Source organism: Pseudomicrostroma glucosiphilum (assembly GCF_003144135.1).
Source record: "Pseudomicrostroma glucosiphilum strain MCA 4718 unplaced genomic scaffold BCV69scaffold_12, whole genome shotgun sequence".
In the NCBI taxonomy this organism is placed as follows: Eukaryota; Fungi; Basidiomycota; class Exobasidiomycetes; order Microstromatales; family Microstromataceae; genus Microstroma; species Microstroma glucosiphilum.
Window position 1 is genome coordinate 574,805 of NW_020289924.1, and position 16,313 is coordinate 591,117.

The 16,313-nt window shown below is 57.7% G+C and overlaps 6 protein-coding genes across 6 annotated transcripts; 3 read left to right on the forward strand and 3 right to left on the reverse strand.

Moving 5' to 3' along the window:
• Position 1: 1 nt before the first annotated feature.
• Positions 2–2,343, forward strand: BCV69DRAFT_51826 (hypothetical protein). Its single transcript, XM_025495341.1, has one exon. It carries the CDS (start codon positions 214–216, stop codon positions 2,248–2,250), a length of 2,037 nt encoding a protein of 678 aa, XP_025346495.1. The 5' UTR covers positions 2–213; the 3' UTR covers positions 2,251–2,343.
• Positions 2,344–3,761: 1,418 nt separating this feature from the next.
• Positions 3,762–5,628, reverse strand: BCV69DRAFT_314067 (RuvB-like helicase 1). Its single transcript, XM_025495085.1, has 3 exons — positions 5,370–5,628; positions 4,182–5,275; positions 3,762–4,098 (listed from the first exon to the last, which is right to left on the reverse strand). The coding sequence occupies exons 1-3, from the start codon at positions 5,553–5,555 to the stop codon at positions 3,960–3,962; spliced, it is 1,419 nt and encodes a 472-aa protein (XP_025346496.1). The 5' UTR covers positions 5,556–5,628; the 3' UTR covers positions 3,762–3,959.
• A 159-nt stretch (positions 5,629–5,787) lies between these two features.
• Positions 5,788–7,505, forward strand: BCV69DRAFT_284477 (WD40 repeat-like protein). The gene is made up of 2 exons (XM_025493055.1): positions 5,788–6,911; positions 6,994–7,505. Exons 1-2 carry the CDS (start codon positions 5,832–5,834, stop codon positions 7,318–7,320), a joined length of 1,407 nt encoding a protein of 468 aa, XP_025346497.1. The 5' UTR covers positions 5,788–5,831; the 3' UTR covers positions 7,321–7,505.
• On the reverse strand, positions 7,356–10,465 carry BCV69DRAFT_284478 (hypothetical protein). The gene has a single exon (XM_025493056.1). It carries the CDS (start codon positions 10,337–10,339, stop codon positions 7,451–7,453), a length of 2,889 nt encoding a protein of 962 aa, XP_025346498.1. The 5' UTR covers positions 10,340–10,465; the 3' UTR covers positions 7,356–7,450.
• Positions 10,466–10,860: 395 nt separating this feature from the next.
• On the forward strand, positions 10,861–11,238 carry BCV69DRAFT_241661 (thioredoxin domain-containing protein; the record flags this gene model as incomplete). Its single annotated transcript, XM_025490018.1, has 1 exon — positions 10,861–11,238. A coding segment is annotated over one exon (378 nt), but the record flags the coding sequence as incomplete, so codon positions are not given.
• A 2,288-nt stretch (positions 11,239–13,526) lies between these two features.
• On the reverse strand, positions 13,527–16,084 carry BCV69DRAFT_300658 (hypothetical protein; the record flags this gene model as incomplete). Its single annotated transcript, XM_025494482.1, has 8 exons — positions 13,527–14,284; positions 14,350–14,632; positions 14,716–14,877; positions 14,954–15,159; positions 15,235–15,262; positions 15,345–15,763; positions 15,835–15,966; positions 16,051–16,084. The coding sequence occupies 8 exons, from the start codon at positions 16,082–16,084 to the stop codon at positions 13,527–13,529; spliced, it is 2,022 nt and encodes a 673-aa protein (XP_025346500.1).
• Between the last annotated feature and the right edge of the window lie 229 nt (positions 16,085–16,313).

Genomic DNA, 16,313 nt, shown 5'->3' on the forward strand with positions numbered 1-16,313 from the left:
TCCGTCGACGCGGCGCGCGAAGGAAGTGCAGTGCGACCAGGCCAACCACTTTAGAGGCGTGCAGCCTTCCGACACACCATTGCCGTCTCGCCTTACATTGACTGGCAGGTACCCCCGTCTTACTCTGCTGACCGCACCTCGTCCATGGTCTCTCCCTCGTATATGCACACCACTTGGACCTGTACATGACCGTGCTCGCTGACCGCAGGCAGCATGGACCACCAGGACTTGGACCTCGCAGCTGACTCAAGAGACGTGGGTACAGCGCAGGGAGCGTCCGGCTCTAGCTCTGGCACTGCATCTGGGTCTGGTTCTGGCTCTCGTTCCTCGTCCCCAGTGCCAGTAGAGGTGCCTGTCCAGACAGAGGATGGAAAGTCGCAGGATCAGACGGCCAGCAATGACGCTCATGGGGTGGAAGCAAAGAGGAAGAAGCTCTTTGCCCTCTTTCAGAAGAAGAACAAGGATGACCCCGAGGCGTCTGGCTCTGTAGCAGCTGGAGCTGCTGCCGAACTTCCAGCCGCACCAACGAACAAGCGTCCCGCCCGCTCTCGCGCTGCCAAGACCCGGCAGACGACCCTAGTCGACCTGACAATCGAGCAAGATGACGAGGAATGGGCTCCCAGCTCAATTGCGTCCTCTTCTCGCCCGAAGAAGAAGAGCAAGGCGGCCAAGGAAGTGCAGCAGCCGCCGCCGCCGCCCAGACAACGATCGCCTCTACCGCCGCTGAAGCTCAACGTTTCAGGGACCGGATTGGCTGATGGGCAGGTCGCTCACTCGTTCTTCGACCGGAGACCAGCCGGCGAGACATCTCATGGCGGAAGTGTAGCTCCCACCACCAAGGAGAAGCTTACTCGATCTGCAGTGTCGTTGGGAAGAAAGAAGCCGACTATGCATGTTCCTTGGCCATCCCGCGAAAGCGTTCACGTCCTCCCTCCAGACCAAATGAGTGGGATCGGAGCGGATGCTGCAGCTGCTCGAGGCCTTCCCTTCGCCAGATCGGACGTCAAAGGCAAGGGCAAAGCAATCAGCAATGGCGCCAAAAGCCTCATATTCCCGTCGCAAGGTCTCGCCGAAGAGGTCAGAAGGAAGAAGCGAGGTCGCAAGCCATCTCTCCCCCTTCGCAGCACGAACGGCTCTACTCTACAACACCTACCAGACGCAGTGCCGGAGTCACTTCGAGACCACTCCGCCTTCAGTAATGCTGTCGAGCGAGGCAAGAGTCAGTCAGTGGGTGACGCAAACGTAATATGGTCGGATCGCTGGAGACCGCGGTCAGCCGAAGAAGTCTTGGGCAGCGAAAGTAGCGCCAAGTATTTGCGAGACTGGCTGTCCGAGCTCAGGCTTGTTTCGGATACATCGCTCGGCTCTAGCAGCTCGAACGTGGCTGACAAGAGAGCCTACGGGGATGATACAAATACACCAGAGCCTTCGGTCAAGAGGCGCAAAGTGCAGACCAGCGTGGACAAGCTGCCGAGAAAAGGTGCCAAAAAGGGCAACGGAGATGCTTCATTCATAGTCCATGACGATGAAGACGAGCTGTACGCCTTTTTCGAGAATGCTGGGGTACGTACCTCACAGCAGACGGATGCCGACATCGATGACCTGGGCTGTGGCTTTGATAGCCAGACAGACAATCAGGATTCTCAAGACGAAGCAGACCTCGACTTTCGTGCCAGCGATCGTCTCACGAATTGCATCCTTCTGTATGGTCCGCCAGGCTCCGGCAAGACAGCGGCCGTCTTCGCATGCGCAGACGAACTGAACTTTGAAGTGTTTGAGCTGTTCCCAGGTGTAGGCAAGAGGGGTAGCAAGGAGTTGAAGGAGGCAGTGGGCGCGCTTGGCCGCAACCATATGGTCTCTGGAGGTGGAAGCGGTGGCGGTGCGAATCGAGGCAATGGACCAAGCGGTGGAAATGCTTTCAGGGCTCTCATGAGCTCTACGAATGGCAAGGTGCCCTCTGGACGTGAGACAAAACCCAACTCTGGACGTGAGACAAAACCCAACCTGCGTGGCAGGATGGTCATTCCTGATAGCTCCGAGACGGAGGACAGTCAGCCTTTAGTGCAGGAAGGAGAAGAGAGCACACCCACTGTCAGCGGCACAAGGCCCTCGAGCTCGACACGACAATCCTTGATATTGATCGAGGAAGCTGATGTGCTATTTGAGGACGACCGAGCATTCTGGACCGGAGTCGTGGACCTCGTCAAGCAGTCGAAGAGGCCAGTCATCCTGACCTGCAATGGTGAGTAGGCTGGCGGCACATCAGTAGGAAGTAGATTACACGTGAGCTGATAGACTGTCGTACACCATCGGTACAGACCTGTCGTATATCCCGCAAGACCTTCTCCCCATACAGCAAGTGCTACCCTTCCAACAGCTGGATCGCGAAGCGGCGTTGCACTACCTTAGCTTTATCTCTGAGGCCGAGGGCCGCCCCATGACGCGGGAGGCCATCGAGCAGACGGCTGACGAGGCCCAATTTGCAGATGCAGGACATCCTTCAGATCACTCACGACGCAGATCGGACTCAAAGAGACCTATCGACTTGCGTCAAGCTATACATCAGCTACAATTTGCTTCTACTGCCAGCTTCAAGGCGGCGTCTGCAAACACGGAGCACGTGGCAGAGGTCAATGGGATGCGGCAAAGTGCAGAAGCTAAGGCACAGCCTGAGGTCGCCGATCTCGCCCGTCTGAAGCAGCTGTCGCGCGGTCTGTCCTCGCTGTCCTCTGCCTACGCAGAATTGGCTCGCCCTTTCGTGAGACAGAGCGCCGGCGACGAGCCATCGTCCTCCGCGACGCCTCCTTTGCCGAGTACCTCGGCCCCAGGATCATCAGACCAGCTGAATGGCAGTACGGTCAGCAGCGGCAGCAACGGCGCGCCCAGCTCCTCTTCGGACGAAGTCCTCGTGCCGCCTTCGCTGAGAGTGCTCAGGGCGCAGGTGAACCAGAAGGCAAGCCCGGTCGCGCTGCCTCTGGAGAGCAGGGAGGATCTTCTGCAGCAGGCCGTGCAAGAAGGAGCTCTAGCATGCATCAGAAGCGCTTTCAGCGACGACGGGAGTGCTCGTACCTCCCAGTGTCTGACGTATGAGCAGGATCACTTCTACGCGGAAGACGTGCACACGCAAGCCGAGCACCTCCGCTCTATGCTTCAACCGTTGCTGGTACCCGGTCTCCCCCTCCCTCCACCCCATCCTTCGACGCGTCCCTTCTCACTGGTCCTCCTCGAGGGCAAGCTGCCCTTGGCGGCAGACAAGTTCTGGATAGACTACGCACCGTATGTCCGTCTAATGGTGCGGATCGAGGATTTCGAAGAGGTCATGAGGCAGTATGCCCATCAACAGCAGCAGCAGCAGCACCAGGACGACCCTACCCTCTTTTTGGGCGGTGGCATTGGGAATGGCTCCCGCTCCCTAAGGCCATCCACACGCCTGTCACGCGCTGCTGCCCAGGCAGGCGCAGGAGGTGAGCGGATCATCGCTCTGGACAAAGAGGGGCTGGAGGCGGCGAGGAAGAGCGCGAGTGGATTCATGGAGCTGCTTTGGGCCGCTCCTCCTCCTGCTTCTGCTTCTGCTTTTGCACACCTACCTGTGCCTGTATCGCATGTCAATGGGGAGGGGAAAGATGAGGGAGGAGCGGAGCGAAGCCTAGCTGCCCAGCTGGGGATGGATGCAGGGCAATTGCCTCAGGTAGGAGCTCTGCCCGATGTGACATGAAGACCACCAAGCAGAGGTGGGCATCTCGCGGTCAGAGGGTAAACGTGCTCGAACGGGGAAATTTCAATGTACTGTAGCCTCCATCCTGAACAAGTCACACTGCATGTCCGAATCGTCAACATGTCTCTGATCAATGTACGTGCAATTTGCAATTTTGGCATTTGTCGTGACTCCACTCTAGCCCTGCTCTCCCAATCTACCGCGCTGCCCCTTCTCCCTTGCGCTCCTCTCCGCCTCCTCTTCTCTACTTGAGCAGCAGGGCAGACTGTCTAGCGTCCATGAAGAGACCGGTGGACACCTCCTCTACATCCTCTACGGCAATCTCGTCCCTCCCGCTGAGCTTTGCCAGAATGGAAGCGGGGGTGAGGAGTTGGAGTGCATATCTATCACAGGGACGGGCGAAAAAGAGACGGTGTCAACTTTCAGCTTTATCGAGCAGAGCCGTTAGCCTGATTCCTTCACTCACCTCAGCGAAGTCTTGACGCCCTGCTCCGTCAATCTCTCCAGTGCATCCTCCTTCACCAACAGTCCCTCCGTCTTTGCCCTCAGCCTGAGCACCTCTCTAATCTCATCCCTTTGGTACGGCAATGTCCTGACGATCATGCACCTGTCCAGAAGATCCAGCGGAATACCGTGCGGAGAGACGATGCCGCTCGACGATGCCGGTCCGTCGTATTCTGTTCCCCTGATCGTCGATTGGCCTCTGTTGGTGGCCAGGATGACGTGTGGTGAGATGGTGGACTCGAGTGCGCGATTGAGGTAGGTGAAGCACTCCATGTCGAGCATGTGCACCTCGTCGATGAAGAGAACTCCAGGCACGAGTTCGGCGATGCCTTGCTCAATGTACTTGTTGACGACCTTGTTGATCTCTCCCCTCAGCTTGTCGGTGATCTCTGTACGACGACCCTTGACCAACTGACCAACGACGCTCATGATGTCCTGTCCACCTTGGGGCTTGGCATTGGCCATGTCCAAGTCGTGCAAGGTGACGTCCTGCACTACTTCTTTCCTCTTGTGCACCTCTCCCTTGGGCAGCGGCACGTACTCCTCTGCCTCGAGGTCAAATTCGGTGGCATAGGCGTCGGAACGGCCCACTCGCTTCACCGCGCCTGTGTTGGCCTCGATGTAGATGACGTCTCCAACGCTCACGCGCTCCTTCATGATGCTCTCGTAGATGGAAGGGTCTAATCGCAGCTGCTTGGTCCCCTTTACCGTCTTGAGGGCGATGACGACGTGGCTGATCGTCTTTCCATACCCACTCAGGGGATTCTCCGTCTCCGTTGGTGTGAGCTCTGTAATCTCTCCTTCGTACACCTCCTTTGTCTCCCGCACCCGCAGACCAATGGCTCTCCTAAAATTCTCCATGAGCACCTCGGTCTTCTTGACCTCGGAAGAGTAGACTTCGCTGCCCACCATGGGGCAAAAGGGGACCTTCTGGCCCAGCTCGTGGGAAATACCCAGGGCGAGGGCCGTCTTTCCTGTGCCTGGACCTCCTGCGAGGAGAAGAGCTCGGCCGGCGAACTTCTTGATGCGAATCAAGTCTAGGACCAGACCGCACGCCTGGCGAGAGCAGGGAGGATACGCATCAGTCCGAGGATCTTGTCAGCTCAGGCTCGTAGACGTTCATTCGTCCATCATTTCCCGCCCTTCTCACCTCTCTGGCAGACTTTTGTCCCACGAAGCCATGGGCAGACTGGATGGCTGTACCATCATCTGCGAGTCCGAGTCCCTTGATGTGCGAATGCGAAGCGACGCGAGCCTCGCGCGATACAGACGAGGACGTGGTGGGTGCGGCGGTGGATCCACTGCCGCTGGCTCCTGCTGTCGATGCTACCTTCATCGGTAATGGTGGGGAGGAAGGGATGTGGTGGAGGAAGCACTTGGTAGGCGATGCTCGACGTTGGTAGCGAGGCAGAGGAAGGAGCAGAGGAAGGAGTGACTGCTGCTTCTCGGAATCGGAAGCAAGCGTCTCACACGTGCGGCTCCGAGAAATAGACAGAGTCGATGCAGCTTGGCTCCACACCGCCACGACAGACTCCGCCCGTAAGAAGAATCACTCCCTCACTCCCTCTTCCCGCGATACCGCCATCACCTCCATCGGCACTCGTCGACTACCATGGCCGAAGATGCATCGCTACCGCAGTCAGAACCCTCACAGGCCTCCACTTCCACTCCCTCGAAGCCAGCTGATGCCAATACTCAGCTGAGCAGCGTCCCGCAGCTGCACCTCGTCGCTGATCTGCCCTCACACTCGGATCGAGCATGGTCTGCTGCATGGAATCCACGGCAGGCACTCCTCGCGACTTGCTCCACTGACAAGGACGTGCGGCTCTTCTCTTACGCTGCTTCTTCGTCCTCTGCGGCAGCGTCGACCAGCAGCGGCTCCGGTCAGATCGACTTTACTCTGCGGGAGACGATCCCCACTGGCCACAAGCGCACCGTACGGCAGGTGGCCTGGTCACCCTCTGGCCGCACACTGGCCACTGCCTCGTTTGATTCGACTGTAGGCATCTGGCAGCCGCTCGAGTCCTTTTCCAATGAGCCATCGACGGTAGACGTGGCTGGCAACCCTTCACAGGGCGCATCCTCGTCGCTGGTCTGGGACTGCATCGGTACACTCGAGGGCCACGAGTCCGAGTGCAAGTCCGTCGCATTTTCGCGTACCGGGTCGCTCTTGGCGAGCTGCTCCAGAGACAAGTCCGTGTGGATATGGGAGGTACAGCCTGATGGAGACTTTGAGTGTCTGAGCGTACTCATGGAGCACTCACAGGACGTCAAGTGCGTCGCATGGTCTACTGCAGAGGATGTCCTCGCCAGCGGCTCCTACGACGATACGATCAAGCTGTACCTCGATGACCCAGGGGAGGACTGGTTCTGCTATGCCACACTCACAGGCCACACTTCTACCGTATGGTCTCTCAAGTTCTCGCCCTGCGGAAAGTACCTCGTGTCGGCCAGCGATGATGAGACGCTGCGTATCTGGACTCGGCTGGATGAGGAAGAGGCAGAGCGGAGAGGACTCAAGGTGGATGGGAAGATGCCTGGCAGAAAGGGAGAAAAGTGGATCTGCACAAACATCGTCAAGGGATGGTGGACTCGGACAGTCTACTCGGTCGACTGGGCGAGGGGAAGAGAGGGGACACTAGGCAGGATCGCAGCGGGGGGAGGTGATGGCAGGATATGCGTTTTTGAAGTGGTGAGTAGGCGGGACCTGCACGAGAACAGCAAGCTGACGGAAAAGAATGCTGACATCTTTGATCCACCATATCGTCTCCCAGCTACCGCCGTCTTCCCCCTCTTCCGCCACACCCATCGTCAATCTACACTCCACCGTCCAAGACGCACACGGCGTCTCAGACCTAAACGCCCTTTCCTTTGGTCCGCCCGACTTGAGTGGACGAGCATCCGGCCTTGAAGCAGAGGATTTCCCAGATGCTCCTCAAGAAGGTGAAGAGAGCAGATTCCAGGAAGTCGATGATGATGAGGATGAGGAGATGGGTGAGAGTGGAGCAAGAGCGGGAGCAAAGCAGGACCAGAGGTGGGATGATCTCATCTGCAGTACTGGCGATGATGGGACGGTGAGAGTGTGGAGGGTACCTGCTTAAGTTGCACAACATCACACCACACGCAGTGCAGTCTTGACGCAGCAAATTTAATACAATAGATGTCGCATACCCACTGCTTTCATGTACAAAATACACAATGCGGGCTCCCACTCTCCTCTAGGAGCCCGAATCAGAAGTACTCCATCTGTCTAGCCAATTCGCTCAATTCGACCTTCTTCCCCTTGCGACGTCTCCTCACCCCTTCCTCTTTCCACTTTCGAATCCATGCCTCCATCTTTGCCCTACTCTTCCCATTGCCCACATTCACAGTAGGGACACATCTGCCCCAACTGTCCAGCCCAATCATGAATGCACTGAGCTCTAGGAAGGAGGAGTGCTCCGAGTAAGGAATAGGGAGGATCTGTACTTGACGAGTCGAGTCGCGAGTTGGCTGGAAGGTCCTGTGCGAGTAGGGTTGCGAGGTGAGGTTGGCCGAGAGGAGGCGGGCGAGACTAGGCTCCGTCGACTCGCCAGGGCGGGGCTTGTAGGCCCAGCCTGTTGGTCTGAAAGCGACGATGCGACCGAATGGCTCCAGTCCCTTTTCACCTGCTGCAGTCCTCTCCTCTGCCTGCTTGTGCAGAGCCTTCAAGTGGCCTGTGAGACTCTCAAAGTTAAGAGCAAAAAGATTCGTCACGTGCACTTGTGCCTTGAAGGGGTCTTTGGTGAGGAGGGACTGTAAGAGGGGTTCATCGACGAGTTGTTGGAAGATACGATACTTGCGTTGATCGCAGCAGAAGATGCGCGTGCCTAGACGGAGGGCACAAGAGAGGGCTACTTTCTCCTTGCCGATGGAGTAGGTGCCGACGAGGACTAGCAGGCGAGAAGAGGGAGAGCCATTGAAGGAGAAAGTAAAGGGGAGGGTCGATTGCGTAGCAGTTGAGCGGCGCGTGTCGATGGAAGACTGGATGTCTGCCTTGGATTCATCGACACCGTCACCATCATCTGGATCGCCAAAGTCTGCATCGTCACCTTGATCCAGTTGGCTTGGCTCGTCCTCGAGAGGACCTTGCAGCTCGGCCAACTCGCCGTCGTCCAAAGCTAGATCTTCCTCCGCCAGCTCGCCAAGGCCGAAATCGTCGGCATCTTCTTCTTCCTCGTCTTGCTCTGCGGTGAGGTCAGCAAGGCTCTCTGACGGATTGCGAACGTCGGCTTCGGGTTCTTCTGCCTTTACTTGATGTGCAGCCATCCATGCCGCTTCTTCGTCCTCATCGACTGACACTTTGACATCCTCGTCACTGTCAGGCTCTTCATCATAGCGGAACAGACCCTTTGCCAATGTCCCTAACGGCGGCTTGACAATGACTCGTCCTATCCCGGTGGTTTTGTCATCCTCCTCGCCCTCCTCTCTCTTGGCCGTGTCCTGTATCCCCATCCACCGCCGCATTCCTTTTCTCTCCCCCTCAAGCTGTATACGCTTCTCCTCGGCTTCGCGCTCGCGCTTGTTCACCCGCCACGTTTTGCTGTCTGCCCGCTCGACGACGATGCCTTCGCTCTCCCACTTGCGGCGTTGCTCATCTGCTCGAGCGCGCTCCTCGTCGCTGGCAAGCATACCATACGCGCACTGCCCACACTCTCTCACCACTTCTTCCTGTGCTGGAAAGCAGTAGCGCGGATTGAGGTACGTAGTGTCGAGGTAGATGATATCGATGTGTTTTCCCTTGATGCGCGGGTGCTCTAGGAGATAGGGCGAAGCACGAAAGTCGCCACAGTGCAAGTAGATCCACTCCTTTTCTCTGCCGGTCATGTCGAGAAAGGGAAGTGATAGAGGGGCAGGGATGCCATACGAGGCAGGAGCTGGCTGAAGGATGTATGCAGTTCGTGGTCCCCGGAAGAGGAAGACACACGAACCGGGACAGTGATTCGCTGGAAGCAATGTCACTTTGATACCTCCACTGTGCGGGATCTCCACCTCCTCTTGCAATGGCAGTGGATGCAAAAAGGCCCGTGGCACTCGTAACGAAGTAGCGAGGAGGTTTGCAGTCGTCTCTGTGCAGTAGACTGGTCCGGCAGACCAATTGTGCGAGAGACCAACGTAGTGATCGGAATGGGCGTGGGAGAGGAAATAGCCTACGCAGCCAGGGATGGCGCCGAAGCGAAAGGCATCGACGGAGAGAGGCATGCCGTGGAGTACCTTGTAAAAGGGCACTCCTCGGGGCTTGCGGGTGCCCTTGAGCGCTCGATTGCGACCTTCGATGGCATCGCAGTGAGACCAGAGCTTGAGGAGCGTCGAGGGAGTCAGCAAAGGGTCTAGGTCCGTCGAGGTACGAGGTCCTATCAATTGCGTCGACAAGGATGTGGCGGAAGGGCCTGCGAGCGGTGCACCGGGTACGTTGGTATTGGACATGAGTAGTGAAAAGGCGTCGCGTGAGGACGACGAAGATGAAGCGGCAGCTGGTGACGGGAGAGTGGCGCGAGCCTTGCCCGCTACCGCAGAGGGAGGAGGAGGAGGTAGGGCTGGTGAGACGGACCTCCTCTCCCTCTTGACGTTGACAGTAGCAGCAGACTCTGTACTTGCAATAGTGGTAAGAGCCTCTGCTGGAGCGATAGGACCAAAGCCATCCTCGCGCTCTTCCAGCTTGACCTTCTTGAGTGGTGGTAAGCGTGGGGAGGCAGACCTAGCAGCAGCAGCAGCAGCAGGGGAAGGAGGAGGCGGCATGTGATCCTTGCTACTACCTTCACCACGACTGTGTGCTTCTGCCAGTGCTCTTGCCACCTCTGCTTCTCCTCTACTCTTCCTCTCCTCCTCTTCTCTCAAGCTCTCCCTCATGGCCCACTGCAGCTGCTCAGCCTCATTAGCTGGAGCAGATGCTGCTGCCGATGCTAGAGAAGCGTCCGACCTTGGCGAAGGCTTCGTGGGCGACTGTCTCTCAGCTCTTGGGGAAGATGGCGATGCAGGCGATGCACCTGCCTTTTGCTGGAAGAAGGACAGGAGCGTGGGAGTGGCTCCACTCGAGGAGGAGGAGGCGGTGGCGGAAGCGCTGGGCCGCTGCTTGCGCCTGGGTGCCGGTGATGGAGCCATGGCTGGTAGCGGCTCAAGCGAAGGATGTTCAGGTCATCTATGATCTTGTGTGCTCTACGTAGCTGTATCTGAGCTAGCGTGCTGCGGGTGTGTACCGTTGAAGGTGGCGTGGTGGTGATGGTGATGTGCTGCTGCTGCTTACCGCCTCGCCTTGACGGAAGGACCAAAGTTGCGGAAGTGCGGGGAGGAGGCGAGCGGAGTCTCAATGTCCCCGGCCGAGCTGCCTGCCGCGATTGGTACCGTCGAGTGATGCCAATGTGTAGCGCAGATAACCAGCCTCCATCTACGTCCCTCGTATCATCATCGCACCGTACCTGGTCCGCAGCAACACCGACGCGGCAGTGAGCCTCACTCTGACTCACATCGACGTCCAGCTGTGACTGCGAGCGTCGCACAGGGCGCGTGCCGGCACGATGATGCCCTCGCTGCTGCCCACAGCCACGGCCTTGGTCCTCTTCTTCTTCTTGAGCAGCCCCCCCACCTCGCTCTGCGCTCCAACGCAATTGTCAGATGGGACGCTGCCTGACCTTGTCCAGCTCACATCGTCCAATTGGTCCTCGTCGATATCACAGGGTTCGTGGCTCATCGAGTTCTACTCGCCCTACTGCACGCCCTGCAAGGCATTCCTGCCCCTCTGGGCAGAGCTGGTCAAGAACAAGGCAACTCTCGCCAGCGACGATCCCGCAGCTCCCTTTCGTCTAGCGCAGGTCAATTGTCATGCTCAGGGAGACCTCTGCGTACAGGAAGGGGTCCCTCACTTCCCCCGGCTCAGTCTTTACAAGGATGGCAAGATGGCTCAGAGCGAGTACCAAGGCAACAGAGAGTATACCGAGCTCGCCGCCTGGATCGACGAAGAGGTCAAAGACTACCGGCAGAGCAAAGGCAGTACGGGCGCAGCTGGTGGTCAGAATGTGCTCCAAGGGCCAGCAGCAGTAGTGGCGCCCATTCCACCTCCGCAGCCCGTGGTATCGCAACCTTACCCCATCGCCCCACAGCCAGGCACTGACTCTGCACAGCTACTGGCAGCGACGACGGCGCGGGACATTCTGCAACCCCAACCTTCTGCTCCTCCGCCACAACAAGCCGCAGCTCCTGAGCAACAGCAGCAAGCAGTACCTGCGCCGCCGCCTCTGCCGCCTCCACCGCCGCCTCCGCCTGCAAAACCCTCCCCGCCTCCACCACCTCCCATCGATCTCAGTCTGCCCAATCCGTACGGCAAGCTTCTCAAATTTGGCAGCTCGCCCGGCTTGACCACGATTGACGAGCTGCGTGATTGGCTAGGAGTATCTGCGGAAGATACCCAACCTCTCCCCCCGCAAAGAAAGGGGGGCGGGCCTCTGCGGATCCCTAGGCCTCCCGATCCCAAGCGCATCACAGCCGCGAATGCCAACGAAGGTCACCTCGGAACAGGAGCGACGGACGCAGCCAAAGGAAATGGAGGCGCTCATCTGTCCAATGCCGCAGCACCCATGGCTGCTCCCCCTACCGACTTGCCTGGAAACCGCAAGCTCACCCCTGCCAAAGGTGGCACCTTTGTCAAATTCTTTGCACCGTGGTGCCCGCATTGTCGCGCAATGGCTCAAGCGTTCGAGAAGCTTGCCGAGCCCCTCAAAAATAAGCTCAACATCCTCGAGGTGGACTGTGAAGCCAACCATGACGTCTGCAGAGCCTTCCATGTCAAGAGCTACCCAACGCTGCGATTGTACAGTCCAGTCAATGAGCTTGTCAGCGAGTATCGCGGAAGCAGGACTTTCGAAGGTATGCTGGGTTGGTGCGAAAAGGCGGCGCAGGAGGAGGTCGTGGATCTAGTCGAGATCAAAGATGGCAGGCAGTGGCGAGATGATATTGCCAGGACGCAAGAGGTTCGATTCCTGTGGGTCGTTGAGCGCGAGGGACCACTGGACACAGGGATGCCAGCTGCTCTGGAAGAGGAGCGACGCCTCGTCACATTGGCTTCTCGCACGCTCTTCACGAGTCCATACAGAGTCTATCGCTCTACATCTCGAGAGCTGATAGATCTATTCAAGTCGAATTTGTCGTCGTGGAAGGGCAGTCGGACTTCGGGTGGCCGCTATCGCTCTGCTTTGCTGGCCTTCAAGGACCACAGCGCCAATTCGCCCGTGAGCTCGTACCTCGTTCCTGCCAGCTTCAATGCCACTTCACAGCGGACTCACCTCTCCCAGTGGCTGGATTGGACACGATACCCAACCGTGTCGCAAGTGGGCGGGGACGCCTGGGTAGACGTGATGAACAATGTTCACTCGGCACCAGTTGCACTAGCGCTGGTCAGCGGTGAACAGCACGATGGACAGACGTACGCTACTGGGAGCGGTGAAGTGTGGCGGAGGGGTGAGCTGGCAGCTTTGAAGCGGATGGCTATCGCCTGGAGAGAGAGTGGGATGATTTTCAACAAGAGCCAGTCGAGGCTCGATTCCGACGCACCAAGGTATACCTCTTCAGGCGGTCTGCTTTGGGCCTGGATCGACGCTGATCGGCATCGCTCTGCTCTGAAGAAGTACTACAAGCTCAGCACACCCTTGCAGGATCGTCTGCCTGCTCTCCTGCTAGTCGATACGGCAGAGATGAGCTACTGGGAGCTTCCCACTCTCAGCCCCAGCAAATTGGTCGACATCAGCGCTCTCGACCCGCCACCTGCCGGTTCTCACCCGCCCGCAGGCTTCACGAGCAGGACCACCTACTTTGGCCAGAGCAGAGAGGTGTCTACCTGGCTCGGAGAGGGAGCATCCAGTAACAAGACTGTTCAGGGAGCTGCACTCGACAGCACAAAGTCCCTGCCCAAGTCTCTCTCCACCTTCGTGGACGACCTTGGTCTGCTGCCCTTCCTCACCTCGATCTCCCGCGGAGAGCAAAGCAGGGCGAGGCGCTCCACCCGCTCGCGCTTCGATAGGGGAACTGATGTGATGGTCCGATTCGCCAGCCATCACTGGATCCTCAGCCTGCTTGTACTGGTCGGACTCATGTTCGGCTTACTTCGATACGTGCGGGCGGCGCAAGATGGGGAGAGGAACAGGGTCGGACGGGGGTACAGGACTCTGATGGGAAGAAAGAAGGACTAGCTATTGCTGTCGTGGCTACGGTCACATTGCTGTGGACGTGTATAGATATAATACCATGTATCGGCTCTGCACATTTTTGGACCGGAGCCTGTGAGGGATCGTCTAGTGTGTCATCCGCCAGTGACAAAGGGCACGATCCCTTCGCTCTTCCAGCCTTCAGGCTCCAGCACCCCTACTCGCTCTTCCAGGTACACAATCGCACTGTCCAGTGTCATCCCGTCTTTCCACTCAATGGCGTCCACTGCAAGGAGACGCAGGCCCTCGCTGCTCTGCACTACTTCCAGCTCGCTCTTCAGCTCCTTGACCAGGGAGACGTATAGCGCCTCCCTACCTCCTTTACTGACAGGAAAAGGCGGGAATGGTCTTCTGAAGCGGAGCGACTTGGCGGCATCCACGTACGTCTCGACGCCCAACGCAAGACTGATCGCGCGGTGCTCTTCAAGATACTCGCACACTCGGCCAAGAGCCATTAGTCTCTCGATACTCCCTGACGGGTAGACGCACCCTTCCTGCAGACCCTGCAGTTCGAGGAGAGCAATACGGATGATCCCTTCGATGATTGCGAGGAGCGGGTAGACGTCCTCGTCCCGCGAGTCGTCCTCGCCTAGACGCACGAGGAGGTCCCTCCCCTGCTTGAGGAGGCCGGCGATGCCTTCTACGCAGGGGTGTGCGAGGGAAGCAAAGAAGTTGAAAGTCGGGTAGGCTTCTTCCCATGTTCGTCCGGCGGAGGAGGGTTGGCTCTGGTATTCTTTCAGCAGGGAGGGGGCGCACATGATGTACTTGGTCAGGTCGTTGGGCACAACGGAGAGGTGGAAGCAGGTGTTGCAAAAGGTCAGGACCGGTGGGGCGTCGCCAGCTTGAGTGGGTTCTGTGGAGGCCAGACACGCTGGTCAGTATAGGTCACTCGCATCTGTAGTGGACTGAAGGACCTACCCGGCAGTGGTCTTCGTCCCTCGCAATCCGGCTGGGCACACCACAAGACGTCCCTTGCATCGACGAACAGAGATCTTGAGACTTGGAGCTCCTTGGCATACATGTCTTCCGTACTTTCCGCAATCTTTTCGACATCGTACACCTCGTTGATCTTCTTGAGTATCTCCAGAGTTTGCTCTGTTGCGACGCAGACTGAACAGGAGCATGTGTAGCCGTACTCGATGAAGCAGTGCAGTTGACGGATCCAGCGCGGTGAGGAGAGGTGCGAGTAGGAGAAGGTGAGCTGGGCGAAGTTGGCAGCAGAGATCCAACACGAAGATGTCAGTTTGGTGAGTAAGGTGGCCTCCCGGCAACGACGTCACCCACCTCCTCTCCCCGCACGATGTCCCTTCTGGCAAAGATGACTTTCCGCCCATCGACAGGGTCTTCTATGACTGTGCAATTGGGAACACAGGAGCTGTTGACCAGGGAGAGGAGTCCATATAGCGAGATGCCCTGTGCTTCATTGCTGAAGCAATTCTGTTTGACCTGTACAATTGAGAGGGATGGGCATGGTTGCTTCAGTAGAATGGAGTCAGGTTTTCGAGGACACGTTCGTGCTCACTTTGCTCAGCGTGACACTCAGGCTATCAGGCTCGCTCAAGCCATACTCTCTCTCCATCATGACCATGAATCTGTTGTCGCCTGCAACTGCATGCTTGACACCGAGACCCTCAGCCACACACAGGTACTGCCGCAGCTGCGTCAGTGTTGCGGACCACTTCTTTTGTAAGTCCATGGACATGAGAGTTGCCTGTACGGTGGGTGGTTCTAGTGAGGCAAGTACACGATAAGAGGTGTCAGTATAGAGGAAGCAAGGACTCATCCCCACTCAGAGGGACTAACCTCCGTGCAGGTCGTCGAACAAGATGCCCTATAATGACCGAAGAAGCGAGATCACAGTGGGATCACTTTGTGAACACGCTGGTACAGGACCGCTGCATCGCTGTACTCACCTCTTTCTCGACGCTGACGCCTTTCTTCTGGGCGAACAAGGCCCTACCGACTGCTCGTACCAACCTCGTGGGGGCCGCATGGTCAGTCACAATCTCGCCCGCGTTGGACTGCCCGGACTCAGGAGCGGGAGCAGTATCTCCTTCGAGCGGTCCTACCCATTGTGTCTCGAACCATTCCTTTCCTTTGCCTCTGATGTCTGAGCCCAGCTTTGTCCACCGACGAAGCGCTTGACACTCGATGTCACGATGCCAACGTGCATCAACGCTCTGGCACCTTGCGGAGCAATACTTCAGTACTTTGCAGCCTTTGCATACAAAGAGCTTACCGCTGATGGGGAGAATGCAGTGCGAGCAGTGTGTGGCCAAATGTGGGATACCAACAACTTGTAATAGTGGCTCAGAAGCGAAGAGGAGAGTCCCTGTGTGACCAAAGAGAGCGGGGTAAGCTGTCTCGTCCCGACTCCCAATTGAGGTGACGTTATGCCCTTACCAGCTTTGCAGGTTTCGCCCTTCTCAGGCTCCCAGAAGGCACCGCGTCCCTTTCCCTCTATCGTCTTGACCGTGATATTGCCACAAGAGGTTGCACGCCATGAGCCACTACCTTCTACTAGGAAGTGAGATTCTTAGAATCAGCATGAGATGCAGCGTAAAGAACGCGTCAGCTTACGGCCGAGATCTGGGTGGTACCGCTTACCTCGCCACGCACGTCTGTCAGCACCTGTGTCACGGAGCTCACTCATGCTGCTCGACGGTAAGTCTATCTGCCTGGAGTGAATGGTGAGAAATCGTCCTCCACGACCTCGAAGCGATCAGCAAAAGCTTGTAGGCCACCCTTTGCTCCTGACACCCTTTGCTTGGGTTCCCAGGCGCAAACGCCCCCTCGCTCCGTCTTGACTGCTACATCGTGCGGACCTCGTCATCGAGCTTATCTGTAGTATGTGATTGATGGTAGGAGATGGCCTTCTGACC